Source organism: Bactrocera neohumeralis, chromosome 5 (assembly GCF_024586455.1).
Source record: "Bactrocera neohumeralis isolate Rockhampton chromosome 5, APGP_CSIRO_Bneo_wtdbg2-racon-allhic-juicebox.fasta_v2, whole genome shotgun sequence".
NCBI lineage: Eukaryota > Metazoa > Arthropoda > Insecta > Diptera > Tephritidae > Bactrocera > Bactrocera neohumeralis.
The window spans coordinates 24,973,566-24,986,949 of record NC_065922.1 but is presented as its reverse complement, the minus strand read 5'-3'; the positions used below and the strand labels follow the sequence as shown (position 1 = coordinate 24,986,949).

Genomic DNA, 13,384 nt, shown 5'->3' with positions numbered 1-13,384 from the left:
GTAGTGGAATCATCGGTCCATATCTCTTCAAAAATTATGCCGGTGAGAGCGTAACCGCCAACGGTTGGCTAAAATTTAATTTCGTGATCTCTGCGACATTTGGTTTCAACAAAACCGCGCCACTTCCCACACATCGCATCATTCAATGGATTTATTAAAAGAACACTTCATCGAAAATTGAACCCAATGGAAGGACTATCTGAGACGTAGCTAAACGTAGCACTAGGGTTGGGTGCGCGTACGGTTCGATTTGAACATATTGTTTAGATCATAAGAAAATATAACACGTTTCATTTGGATATATTTGTTGATATTCAAGATATACATATATTGGAAAGTCAAATATGTCGAACGCTTTCAAAATACCACCTGGTACTTAAATTGTCGACCTTTCGTAGAACTAAGGGAAGAAACTCAGTAATTATCTTGTATGTACTGCTGCACAATCCCTGCTAGACCAGATTTTTTATTTTATTTTAACTAAGTTCTGTAAGTTGCAAAAAAGCAGTAAATAGTTCACTTCAACCAGAGAGATTCATACATTTTGCAACGGTTATGGCCAGAACGTCACATTTTCATTCGGTTGAGATTTGAGTATATTTTGTGAGTTTTGAACCCGAAACTACAAACAGGCTGATGTGACCAAACAAATTTAAATATTTTGAAAAAATTTCTCATTAGTAAAGATGCTTCCATAACAATTACTCAATATTGAAATTGAATATTCGAATTTTCCAAATATATTTTTTGGTACCAAATTTCTTACTGGGTCGTTCACTAACTTATTGCATACTCTCTTATACTGGTGCTTTTATGCTCACACAAAACACATTTACAGATACTCACATCTACATATTTGCATTTCTTTTTTGCTTTCAAATGAAAAAAAAACCCCGCATAGTCTCCAAACTAACACTTCTCTCCCCAACATACATGAACATTCTCCACTGTACCGACTACTGTTTGACTCCTGTTGCCTTTGAAGAAACCAGCTCACTACAGTCACGCATCGCATTAACTCGCTCAGCAAGCCAACACGACAGACTTACGAGCACATTAGAGAAACAACAGCAAGCGACTTGTACCTGCCTATAAATTTCTGTGCAGGCCAAAACAGATTTTGTACACTTCGTTCGTAAGAACATTTGTCAGTCGCAATTGAAGACATCGCTGATTTGGACGTCAGCCTCCAGAGTGAATTCGTTTTTTTCTCGGCATTTTTTTAGTAAAAGGTTAGTGTGAGAAAAAAATATCAATAGCTGCTACAAAGTGTAAATATATAGTAAATAGTCAGTGGTTTTGTATATTTAAAATACAATTTAGTAAAATTTTCTTGGTTGTGTATTTAGTGAAATGTTTATTTTGTGAACTTCAAGCCTTTGTAAGTGAATTGTGACCGCAAAGTGCGCCTCAAACCGGGCGGCAATTATTTACAACCACTTTTATGTTAAAAATTTCCATTTCAAATGAAAATTCAAACAGTTATTGTTGAGAAAACTGTAACAAAAGTTGTTTAGACATGTGAGAATGTGAAGTAGAACATACAAAAGAGTCTAAAATCCTTAATTTGTAATTTGAATGCAAATTTCTTTTGTTTTCATGCTAATTGAAAATTAATGCAGCTTTTGTTAAAAATTATCAGTTTTACTGCAAAATAGTTAATTTTCAGAACAATGATAAGGTATTTAAATATTTTTTCATAGACAAGTTCTTTCATCGACCTCGCTACTAATCCGGCCCCCCCAAAAGCTGTCTATATACAACAAAACAACGTGGCCGGTTTATTGAACTACATATGTTTGAGTATACCTATTTCCATGTTGAGTGCCTATGCATCTACCATAAGTACATATACATACATATATACAGTGTCTACATATGTACAAATATATAATATAGATACTTTCTGTGCAGATATATTAATAAATATGTATGTACAGTGAAAGCTCTATTAAACGGACGCTCTATTAAGCGAACATCTCCATCAACCGGACAGAAATGTTGGCACCGCTGATTCTGCCAGTGTCCGCTTATGAGAGATTTTACTGTATATGTTTTTTTGCAAAATGTTGTATGTAATCAAACACGTGCGTTAAAGTTGATAGTGAAATTCGCCCATGTGCCTAAACAGCGAGTCATGAGTTCAACATAAAAAAAAAATTATTTACATAAAATACATATCAATGTATACGCATATCTAGTACTTTTTTCATTAAATATATTTATATATACGAGTAAGCCCTGCCGGAAAATCTAGTTATCGAAAGCACAAGCGCTTTGGTGAACATAAATTTATTCCCACTACTAAAGTTTTCAGTGAAATTGGCTTCGAAAGTGTTAGTTGTTCTCAACATAGTATTCATTTTTGAACTTCACTTATTGATAAAGTTTGCTCACAATTTTTCTAACGAAAATTATGTATGAACAAGAAGAAACGTTAGTTTTGGTTGTACAGAAGCTTTGATAATACCCTTCATGAGCGCATTTCTTCTGATATAAGAGTATATAAAAAGATTTTTAACTTAATTTTAATTCTTAAAACCAGATTAACTCGATTTTGAGTAGTTTCAAAGTGTGTACTTCAGCTTTTATTTAGCTGAAAAGTTATGTGGAAAAAGTTGAGAAAAAGATGTGATAATGTAGTCACAGCTTCATTACGTCGCAATTTAGACACTGACTGTTATTCCTCTAAGTAAAATATTAGACAAGTTAGAAATAAACGACACCAGAACTGCAAAGTTAGGAACAAAATCTAACTAGTCAAAAAAATGACATTCGACTAGTACCAATTATTTGACAATTGGTACATTTCCTGAACAACTACGACAAACTTTTACAGCATCGAAATTAAGAAAGAGGTTTAACTGAACTATATAGTTTCAATTTGTACTGAATTGATATCACGGTAATATAGAAATACATATATCATGATATAATATAATATATAATGATCCAAAAACATCGACATGATATACATAAGAAACAAGTTCAGTTTTAGAGAAAAAATTCAGGTATATATTATTTCTTTGAGAAGATGACACTACAGTCAAATTCAAATATTTTTTAGTCAGACCTAATCTTCAGCAGACACGTCTAAATCTCACAACTGTTAGTATGTTTGGGGTAATGCAGAGTTCTTGGGGCCTCGTTCTTATATAAAAAAAATCAGTGTGCTATATTTTTACTATCTATATCTAAAGTTTCCTTTTTAATATTCTATTCCCAACATTTTTGCACAATCACGATGTGTCAATTACTTCGTTTGGCCATAGCTCAACTTTAAGTACTTTTTGATGTTGTCTAAAAAAGTTATCAACTTTATCAAACCTACACTTGAATTCGATTTTAAAACTATGTATACAATTAAAAAATTTAAACAAGTGTAAAAGCAAGACAAAACTATGTGAAATGCGGAAATATACATATCTTCAGGTACTAACACATTGGCTGCCAAGCGGATTTGACAACCGCCTTGAAAATTTAAACATATGTTTGTTTCTGCAGATTTCAGCGTGCCCAGAAAAGATTATCAACATTATCAACCTACTTTTTGTGTGGCATAAAAACCCCTTTAAACGTTGAATGTCAAGCAACCCCTGAAGATTTCGTCCGACATGACAGGCAATGTGTCAAAAGACTTATTTTAGCGCTTATACATGTAAGAAAAGCCAAAGAAATAGGGCAATAAGCTTAAATCTCTAACCATCTGTTTGAAAAGAAATTATCAAAAAAGTAGGGAAAATAATATAAGACATACTTTTTGAGTTGACGACCGTCACCTAAAATGCAAAACAACGCAAAACCAAATTATAAGCTTCCGTTATCAGGTTTAACTATATATAACCATTATCATAACCATTTTATTTTGAAAAGTGATGTTACCTTATTTTGCATTTCTGGTCCCGAAATAATATTATTGTTATATGGAACTCCTCTGAGATCATCGAATCATAGTTAATAAACTGTAAAAACTTATTTTGCATAAGCAAAACTGGGAAAGTTGTGAAGGTATAACCGGAATTTGATAGCATAATAAACTCTAGATTGTGTAATTAAGAGAATTTGAGCAAATTCAACCCTAATTGTTTTCAATTTGTCATACAATAGGTCGTTTGGTTAATTGCAAAATAATTTTTTAATGTACAATAAATTAGTTTAAAGTTTCTTATAAGTTTAGAAAATTGGAAAAGAAAGCCTTACAATTCACAATATATATTGCTTGGATAATGGACATGGTCATGTTATCGATTCTCAGCCTAGTACCAATAGCGGTTCCAGAGATAAGAGACATGGAAATTTCATTTAGAGTGGGCGGTACTACACCCTGTTTTCTATACCTATCATTTTCTCTATTCCTTAATCTAAATTCTATACGAAGACAGTTTTCAATTCATCCCAAGTTCTAATATATTAGCATTACTGTTTTAAGTGATACTTTTGTTTTAAAATTTTAGGTTTTAGTAGGTTAGGTGCTAAGCGCTCCAGCCTCAAAATGTCTGTCGTGGATGAAGTATTTTACTTCCCAAAAAGGGTTGACAAATTTTAGTGAAGCTTAATTTCGATTTATGATGAAATGGTTATATGAAGATGACAAAAATATTACTGACATTGGAAGAGATAATATCCACATGTAATAAGAAGGAATCTTATATACAAATTCCCATCCCATCAATTTGATAGTATATTAATACATATTAAATATTTATTATAAATTCTATAAACTTTACATTGTATGAATATTTTGCCGGAAGTCAAGACAATTATCATTACTCATATAATTTAATTAACGTCTAGTAAGACATGAACATAACCTTATACAAATAGGTATTTTCATAGTTTGTTGCTAATAAATTAAGGCTAGAAAAAATGCTGAAAGCTCATTACAAAGCTATCAGCAAATACAATGTATTCAGTAGGAACCAAACTAGCAAATTCAACAATGTGAAGGTACAAATTTTTACAGTTTCTTTTTATTTTAGTAAAAAATTGAATATCATTTCAAGATTTCGATTAAAAATAATTAAAAGGTCTCGCAGTTTTCACACTGAAACTATGAGCTTCAATTTTCCAAAGGGGTGTTTAGAAACTATTGGCATATAATATTTGGAACGTGTGTGGTTTCATTTATTACGTGACAATTTGTATTATGTACTTCGAGACATAACCAAATACAAATAAGCATTAGAAATAAACTAATTGCTCACGTAAAATTATCGCACTTAATATTTGTATGTATGTGTTTTCTATAGAAACTCTTGATAAGAATTACAAAGCTCTGCTTGGAGTGTTAAAGCGGCTTAAAACTTTTGAATGAATTTTATAAATGAGTGGGTAGAAGGCTTGTTCGATTAGCTGGTAGACGTTGTAGGCGGTGTCTTAATTGAGTCAATTAACGAATAATTTACTCAATTAGGATAATACCGATAAAAATTATTAAAGCTCTACTTTAAGCTCCAAAATTATTAGAATTTTGAATGAGTTTTAAAAATGAATGGGTATAAGAGTTGTTCGATTAACTAGTGAAAGTTGTAGGCAGTGATGATAAAAATTATTAAAGTTTCACTTGAATTGTCAAAGCTGCTTAAAATTTTCAAATAATTTTATAAATGAATAGGTAGAAGGATTGTTCGATTAGCTGCTAGACGTTGTAGGTGGTGTCTTAATTGAGTTAATTAACGAACAATTCATTCAATTAAGATAATATTCGAAAATACTTCGAAAATTATTATGTAGTAGTTAATTAAAATTAATTATTTACGAGAAAAACACAAATAAACTTTAGAATGTTTCATTAAACAATTGCAAAGATTTTATTGTCCATGCAAACTCAATTAAAGTTACAGTGTTATTATATTTTGGTTAGTGAGAATTTAGAGAAGAAGTTAACATCAAAACTAGTTTTAACTGAAATAAATTTTTCTTTACAATTTATATATAATATATGTACCTATGTATATTCATCTGCAAATTATGAAAATCGCACTAATTTTGCCTAAGTGATCTTTGCAATTTCAAGGCGATAAACTCTAATGTACTTTCTAAGAATAGATTGCTAGGAAGTGTTTGTGGAAGTTGTCTTCTTAGTTGTATTGTATTTACTTTGCCTAACATTTCCTGCCTTATCTCTAACCCTCAAAACTGTGTAGCGAATTCAACTCAAAATTACTGGCGATCAAATACTAAGAGTCCATTAATTAACGACAAGCTTTTATGTAAACAATTTAGTCCCAATAACGTCAAAATTTGGTAACGACTAACATTGTTAATTGATTTAAATAACTTTTGGGACTGAGGTGTGAAATTAATTGGTTAGGAATTAACTTTGTTAATTGACATTTAAATACCTTTTTGAACTTAGGTGTGAAACCCACTTTCTAACCGGCGTACAAACTGTAGCTACGTTAAAAATAGATAATATATATCTAAATATATCTCACGTGATTCTTTAGCACATTTTCAACTTTTTAAAATTGTTTAAGCACGGTTTAGCTTATTTGTATAAAATTATAAAAGCATAAATTAAATAATATTAGCAATTTATATAGGTATTGGTGCTTATAATCTTCGCAGATAATAAAATTTATTTTATAACCAATCGGTAAAAACCTTGGGGGCCAAACCAGCACTTTTTGTGAGATAAGTAAGGTCATATTACCTATACAACTATATCGTATAGAAAAGGAGATGAAAAGATAAGAAATTAAAAATATGTTTTTCTGATTCTTGATTTCTTTCAAACAATCAAACGTTTACGTTACCAATCCCGCTAGCTCAAAATTCTCGACAAAATCAGAAATATGAAAAATAAATGTTTCACAACGGATGCGCTAAGTTTTGGTATCACTTAACGAAAATATTTTTGTCATAAATTTATCAGTAGTTCGAGCACGATTGTATCTTCATTCGTGTTATCTTCATTATGTTGAAAGTTTAGTAGATATTGGGTAAACATTTTTGAATTTAGCATTTATTTATAAAGCTATTAATTCTTTCATATGTGATAACTATTTTAATATTTTCAATTCACCTGACATTCGTTAACTTCTTAAAAATGTAGCAATTTCTCAGCGTCGAATGTTAAGTGAATATTAGAAAAATGCGAATTTGAAATTCAAAATTAGTGTCTAAGCAATAATTTTTGACCGCATGGGTTCTTATCAGCAGAAACTTTCATGACTAGGTATATAGTACGTCAACTCTTTTGAAAATATCTTTGCCTAAGAAATTTTGAGTCTAGAACCGGTTTCGAGCTGACGATTTTTAAGGTGACGTTTAAAAAATCTGAATAACCGATTGTGTGGGAGATATGTGTTCGATCCTAGCGAATCCAACAAATGATCAATAGAATATCATAATGCCCATACGAATTAAATTTAACTGGAATATCTCAAAAACTGACGAACAAATTTTTATAATCCCTAAAAAACTCCGCCTTAAAATCGCTCACACGAAATCGGTTTTGGACCCATAGTCTCTTAGCAAAGTTGTTCAGGATGAGTCGTACAACATTTCCCGCAAACGCGATTTTCCTATTTTTTTATGTTCCTGTAAATCAATTCGCTCTAATGTATATGTACTATAATATATAAGTATGTACGAGTTCATGCACATAAAATCTCTAATTAACTTTCTGTGATTGATTGCATTAAAACCGAAAGTAAACAACAATGTTTTTTATTTGTTTTCGATGAGACAAACATAGATATAATAAAATTGACATTATTGTCTTTTCCATATCACCTGAAGCCCGGTTATTATGTTCTAAATTACATTTCTATGCCTTTCCTACTTGTTTCTTTCAGTTATTACATTTTTTAACCCTTGTGCGGGTACCAAAAACCAATAATAATCAACAAAACAAGCCACATCAATAATTTTATAAAAGACTGCTAATGATTACGTTTTTAGAAGACCTTTCGTGGAAAGATTGGAGAGTAACTTGATTTGGTTTAATGTTTTAGTTACCGCACTCCTATGTATATACTAAATCCGACAAGATTATCATGTTATTTTGTCTAATTTTTAGTTATCTAGCCGCATTAGACCCCGACTCGAGTAGCTTTTTCGACAACTTCCGCCATTTTGTCATGTCAGTTATAACATTGTCTACACCAATTTGCAATACTCCCTCATATTCCGTATCAGAAGCTTCATCTCATATTCTTCCAAAGAGCTAATGAGACTGGCATCCGGTAAGATGTCCAGTTCTATTGAATGAATCTCGATTGGACAATGTCCGGTTAGAACTCCTACAACCATTGAAAACTGAACCTTGCTGAGAGCATAGACCTCTTCCGATGTACCCCGGGGCGAGATGAACCTTTCGACTGCCTACCTGCTGGTAGTTGACCAACACTACGCTATTGGACTGAGGCAAAACAATCCAGTAGTAAACCACAATAAAAAATAGTTTTCATTCCCCAGTTATTGAGACTAAAGTACCTGTCCTAGCAAGCTCACCAGCCTTACAGTTTCCACCAATATTGCTGTGATCAGTCACCTAAATCAGCCTAATCTTAGAATAATTCGATGCTAGAGATAGGGAGACTTGACGTCCCTACACTTGCTGATGCACAGTCAGCGAACTCAAGGCTAATATTGCGGCCCTACTACGGGAGTGGTTAGTCGCTACTCTGAAAGAGACTGGGCTTCGAAGCAGAAGACCTACTGCTACCTTTTTGGCAGCCACTAGGAAGACGCTGCAGTGGTTAAGAAGCCTAAATCTGGAGCTGATAAGAAGCTCCCGATAGTATACTACCCCACCAACACTCTCCACAATTTTAACCATTCCTTAAAAAAGCTCATCGCCCGTCTCCTACAGCAAGGCCCCACTCGAAGGTATATGAGTAAGGAACTGACAGTCGGGGCCAGGCTCGGTGACCTGGTAATCCTAGTAATTCCAGGCCTAAAGGTAATAAATTACAAAAATATTATGTAGGGATATCATGACATTCTGAATTTACTGTACCTGGGTTTCCGCACAAGGTTTAAATGGGTAACATAAGTAATACGTTATCAGTTTTATGTATTGATACACGTTTGTTGATAAAGAGTTTAAACGAATGTCTTGGTGACATTTATATACCGTAAAGGAATATACATATATATATATACACATCTGTTTCAAAAAAAAATTGAATCTTATTGATATACTACTTCAAATTATATACATAATGTTACATATGTCCAACATTTTTAGATTCTGTGTATAAACCTCAATATTAAAAATGTTTTTCAATCTTGCTATATATATATATATATATATATATATTTTATTTTACTTGGGGTTCGAAGCGTGTGAACCCCGGAAGATCATTTCAAGCTATAGTATATGATAATCAGCCAAACATTAAATAAGTGACGCATTTCTAATTAAACATTTATTATAAGAAATAAAAAAATAAAGATTAAAATGAATTATGAAAGGGATATTAGTGGGATTAAATCTTATCAATTTCAAGTTCAGGTATAGTTTAGGTTCCAAGGTTGAAGATTACGTCTAGTCCGGTAAAAGTTTTGTAATCTTTACTCCCTTCGCAATCAAAATTTCACTTCTAACAACAAACATCCGCAACTACTTTTGCCTTCTTTCAGTTAATTTATAATGCCTGCCAACAAACCCTATGAGCGCCCGAAGGACTTCATCGATCCTGGTCTGCCTTCAAAATGTACATGGCATTTGGGCACGAAAGAGAAGACACCACATATTAAACGCCCCATGTAAGTCAACTTTCACCTTACACAATATGCGATTCTTTACATATTTATAACATATTACAGAGCTCACCGTCAAAAGCTTACACCCGATATATTGGAGGTTATTGGCTGCACACCCTTAGTCAAGTTGAATCATATACCCCAAGCTGAGGGTATCAAGTGTGAGATGTGTAAGTTACGCAGTGTATTTATGCACCTAACCCTATAGATTAATATAAAATCTCCTCTTCAGATGCAAAATGCGAGTTTCTCAATCCCGGTGGTTCCGTAAAGGACCGCATTGGTTATCGCATGGTGCAAGATGCCGAGGAAAAGGGTCTGCTCAAACCGGGCTGCACGATAATCGAGCCCACCTCAGGTAACACCGGCATCGGTATTGCCATGGCGTCTGCCGTTAAAGGCTACAAGTGCATAATCGTAATGCCTGAGAAAATGTCAAATGAAAAGGTATCGGCACTACGCGCCTTGGGTGCCAAAATCATACGCACACCCACCGAAGCGCCCTACGACAGCCCTGAAGGTTTGATTTGTGTGGCACAACGTTTGCAAAAGGAACTACCAAACGCCATAGTCTTGGATCAGTATCGCAATTCGGGAAATCCACTGGCGCATTACGATGGCACGGCAGCCGAAATCTTATGGCAGACAGATAACAAAGTCGATATGGTGGTCGTTTGTGCTGGCACTTGCGGCACAGTCACCGGCATTGGCCGCAAAATCAAAGAAGAACTACCGAGCTGTAAAGTAATAGCTGTTGATCCATACGGTTCGGCATTGGCACGCCCGGAAGCGCTGAATAAGTCAGACGTACAGTTTTATGAGGTGGAGGGCATTGGTTATGATTTTACGCCTACGGTAAATGATTACAACGTGATAGATTCGTGGATTAAAGTCGATGACAAACAAAGCTTCCCCATAGCGAAGCGTTTGAATGCCGAAGAAGCATTGCTAAGCGGTGGATCAAGTGGCGCTGCAATGTGTGCTGCACTAAAAGTTGCCAAAGACCTGAAGGAGGGTCAACGCTGTGTGGTCATTTTGCCCGATGGCATAAGAAATTATATGACGAAATTCGTTTCGGATAACTGGATGGAAGCACGTGACTTTAAGCCAGTAGTAAACGAACACAACCACTGGTGGTGGGATACACCGGTGAGCGCTTTGAACTTAAAAGCGCCGTTGGTGCTCAAATCAGATGTGAGCTTTGCCAAAGCGATCGAGACGCTCAAGGAACACAATGTGACACAAGTGGCGCTCACAGACGCCGATGATAGGTGAGTGTATGCCAGTCTAAAACCAGTATAAATCTATTATAATTTTTGTTTTCGTTTGTCTTGCTTAGCACACTTTTGGGCGCTGTCCTGCAAGAAACACTTATCAATCAAATCGTGAGCATGAATCGTAAAACGGATGAACCTGTGGTCAAGGCTGTCAACCAACGTATTATACGTTTGCCTTCCAATGCTATTCTCGGTAAATTGGCGCGCATTTTGGAACTTGATCCTTGTGTGTTAATTGTGGATAATGAAGGTGAGTTTCGCCGGCATTAGGCAAATTTAAGTTTCAATAACTAATTTAAACATTTTTTTGTGCAGACGAGAAAGAAGTCGTTAAGGGAATTGCCACGAAACTGGATGTGCTCGCCTTCGTCGCAAGTGGTGCCCCACATACAAATGGCACCAATGGTCAATAGTATCTTATGATATGCAGCAATTCTTTTAATGAAACTTTTATCAGTTCCGTTAGCTGATTATTGTTGGTTCATTGAAGTTGACTTGATGAGATCCTGTAAGTCGTGCGGACAATGCAATTGCTTTTAAAAGTTTACATTTACAAATCCATGACTAAGAGACTATGCAAGCATCACTTGTAATTAATTCGAAATCTCTAAAAAATTAATGGTCTAATTTTTAAGATATATAAATTTAAGACAACACAATGATAAAGTAACGCATTAATATTCAATACTTTATATTCAATTTGAAAAGTTTTTAATAAAATAAAAATTAAAATACAAAATTATTTTCTTAACCTCCCTTGTAAGAAAAATTATTAAAAATAAAATTACTAACTTGGACGCTTTGGATCTCCATATTGTTGGTGAGTGGTAGCAGCATTACACATTTCTTTATGATTGACCTTGTAAATTAAATTTACATATTTATCACTTAACTTTTCTTCTTCTATTTTTTTCCCCAATTTCAACATTGGATTTATTAACAAAACACTTTGGAAACATATAATAATTTAATTGAATACTTTTTCCAAATATTAAAATAGATTGCCACTACTATTATGCACATATAAAACCCAATTTCACTTTTCTTCTTTTCTTTTTCTTTTCTTTCTTCTCAATCTTAACATTGGATTTATCAACAAAATACTTCCCCTTTGGAAACATATAAAAATTTCACATTTTCACTTTTTTTATATTTACTTATATGTATATCACTTTTATTTTCATTTGCATATTTAGCACTTGACCAATAGATAAGCAGAATTTACACACTGCACTTCATTAAAGCAAATTTAATTAATAAACAAAAAACACATCACCTTTGGTATATTTTAATAATTTTATATTATATTCTTAGCCTTGAACTATGCACTTACAAATAAAAAGCTTCACTTTTGCTAAATTTTAAATAATTTATTCTTAAGGGCCCTCACTTGTATGTACATATATTTCTTCATTTATGTACATATTTAATATATAAATAATGAAAACAGCTTTTATTTTTTACTTTATTTCCATAAAATACTCACTTTGTATTTTAAAGTATTTATAATTTTCAATATTTAATAACAAAATGATTTGATTTCCTTCACTAATATTATTTCATTCACTGTACCTTCCAACATAGCTGCTTTGCATATTTCCAAATGCGTATTAGCTCTTCTATCATGTAGCCCACACAAATTTTTCCTTTCATTTCAATGGCATTGAACTTCAACTCTGCATTTATTAACAAACCTTTTCATATTTTATAATATTTAATAACATTTGATTTGATTTCCATCTCTAACATTATTTCACTCACTGCACCTTCCAACACAGCTGCCTAGCATATTTTCAATTTCGAATTTAACATTAAATTAGCAAAGAAACTTTTAATTTTTCACTTTATTTCTATAAAATGCAACTTCTAATTTGCATTTACAAACAAATGATTTCACTTATTCAAAATATTTGCACATATTTAATAATTTCACATTTGATTGACTGAACTTTCCAATGACGCTCGCACCTCCTTTACAATTTTTTTCTCTTGCACAGTTTGCATTTAAATAACATAGCCCGCGTTACTTTTTCACTTAATTTCAATTAAATGCAACATCTACTCTTCACTTTTGTAGAAAAAACTTCAATATTAGCTTTATTTTATAAGAATTTAAGAATTTTAAAATTCGCCGCAGTCCAATAGTTGATATTTTATACTTTTCCACGAAAAGAAGGAAGTTGACGTTTGACATTTGTATAACGGCGGATGCGTGGAAATTTACAGATGTGTACGGGAAAGTAGCAACAATTAAAGAGTTGCCAGTTTTAAAGAGAAAAAAGTAGCAAATATTTGAGCACACGTCAAAAATAAATATTTTGCAATTTAATGTGTATATATGCATATACATACATATACACAAATGCATATTTGTGACAACTCCGCCATTT

General features: G+C 33.0%; 2 protein-coding genes across 2 annotated transcripts in view; one reads left to right on the top strand and one right to left on the bottom strand.

The window, feature by feature from the left end:
• LOC126758732 (polyhomeotic-proximal chromatin protein) overlaps nt 1-13,367 on the bottom strand; it is a 174,721-nt gene extending 161,354 nt beyond the window's left edge. Inside the window, 1 exon segment of the mRNA XM_050473105.1 lies at nt 11,787-13,367. The gene's annotated coding sequence lies outside the window, so the exon portion shown is untranslated.
• On the top strand, nt 1,063-11,733 carry LOC126758734 (cystathionine beta-synthase). The gene is made up of 6 exons (XM_050473107.1): nt 1,063-1,232; nt 9,595-9,720; nt 9,781-9,887; nt 9,950-10,988; nt 11,057-11,244; nt 11,310-11,733. Exons 2-6 carry the CDS (start codon nt 9,605-9,607, stop codon nt 11,405-11,407), a joined length of 1,548 nt encoding a protein of 515 aa, XP_050329064.1. The 5' UTR covers nt 1,063-1,232; nt 9,595-9,604; the 3' UTR covers nt 11,408-11,733.
• Nucleotides 13,368-13,384: the final 17 nt, after the last annotated feature.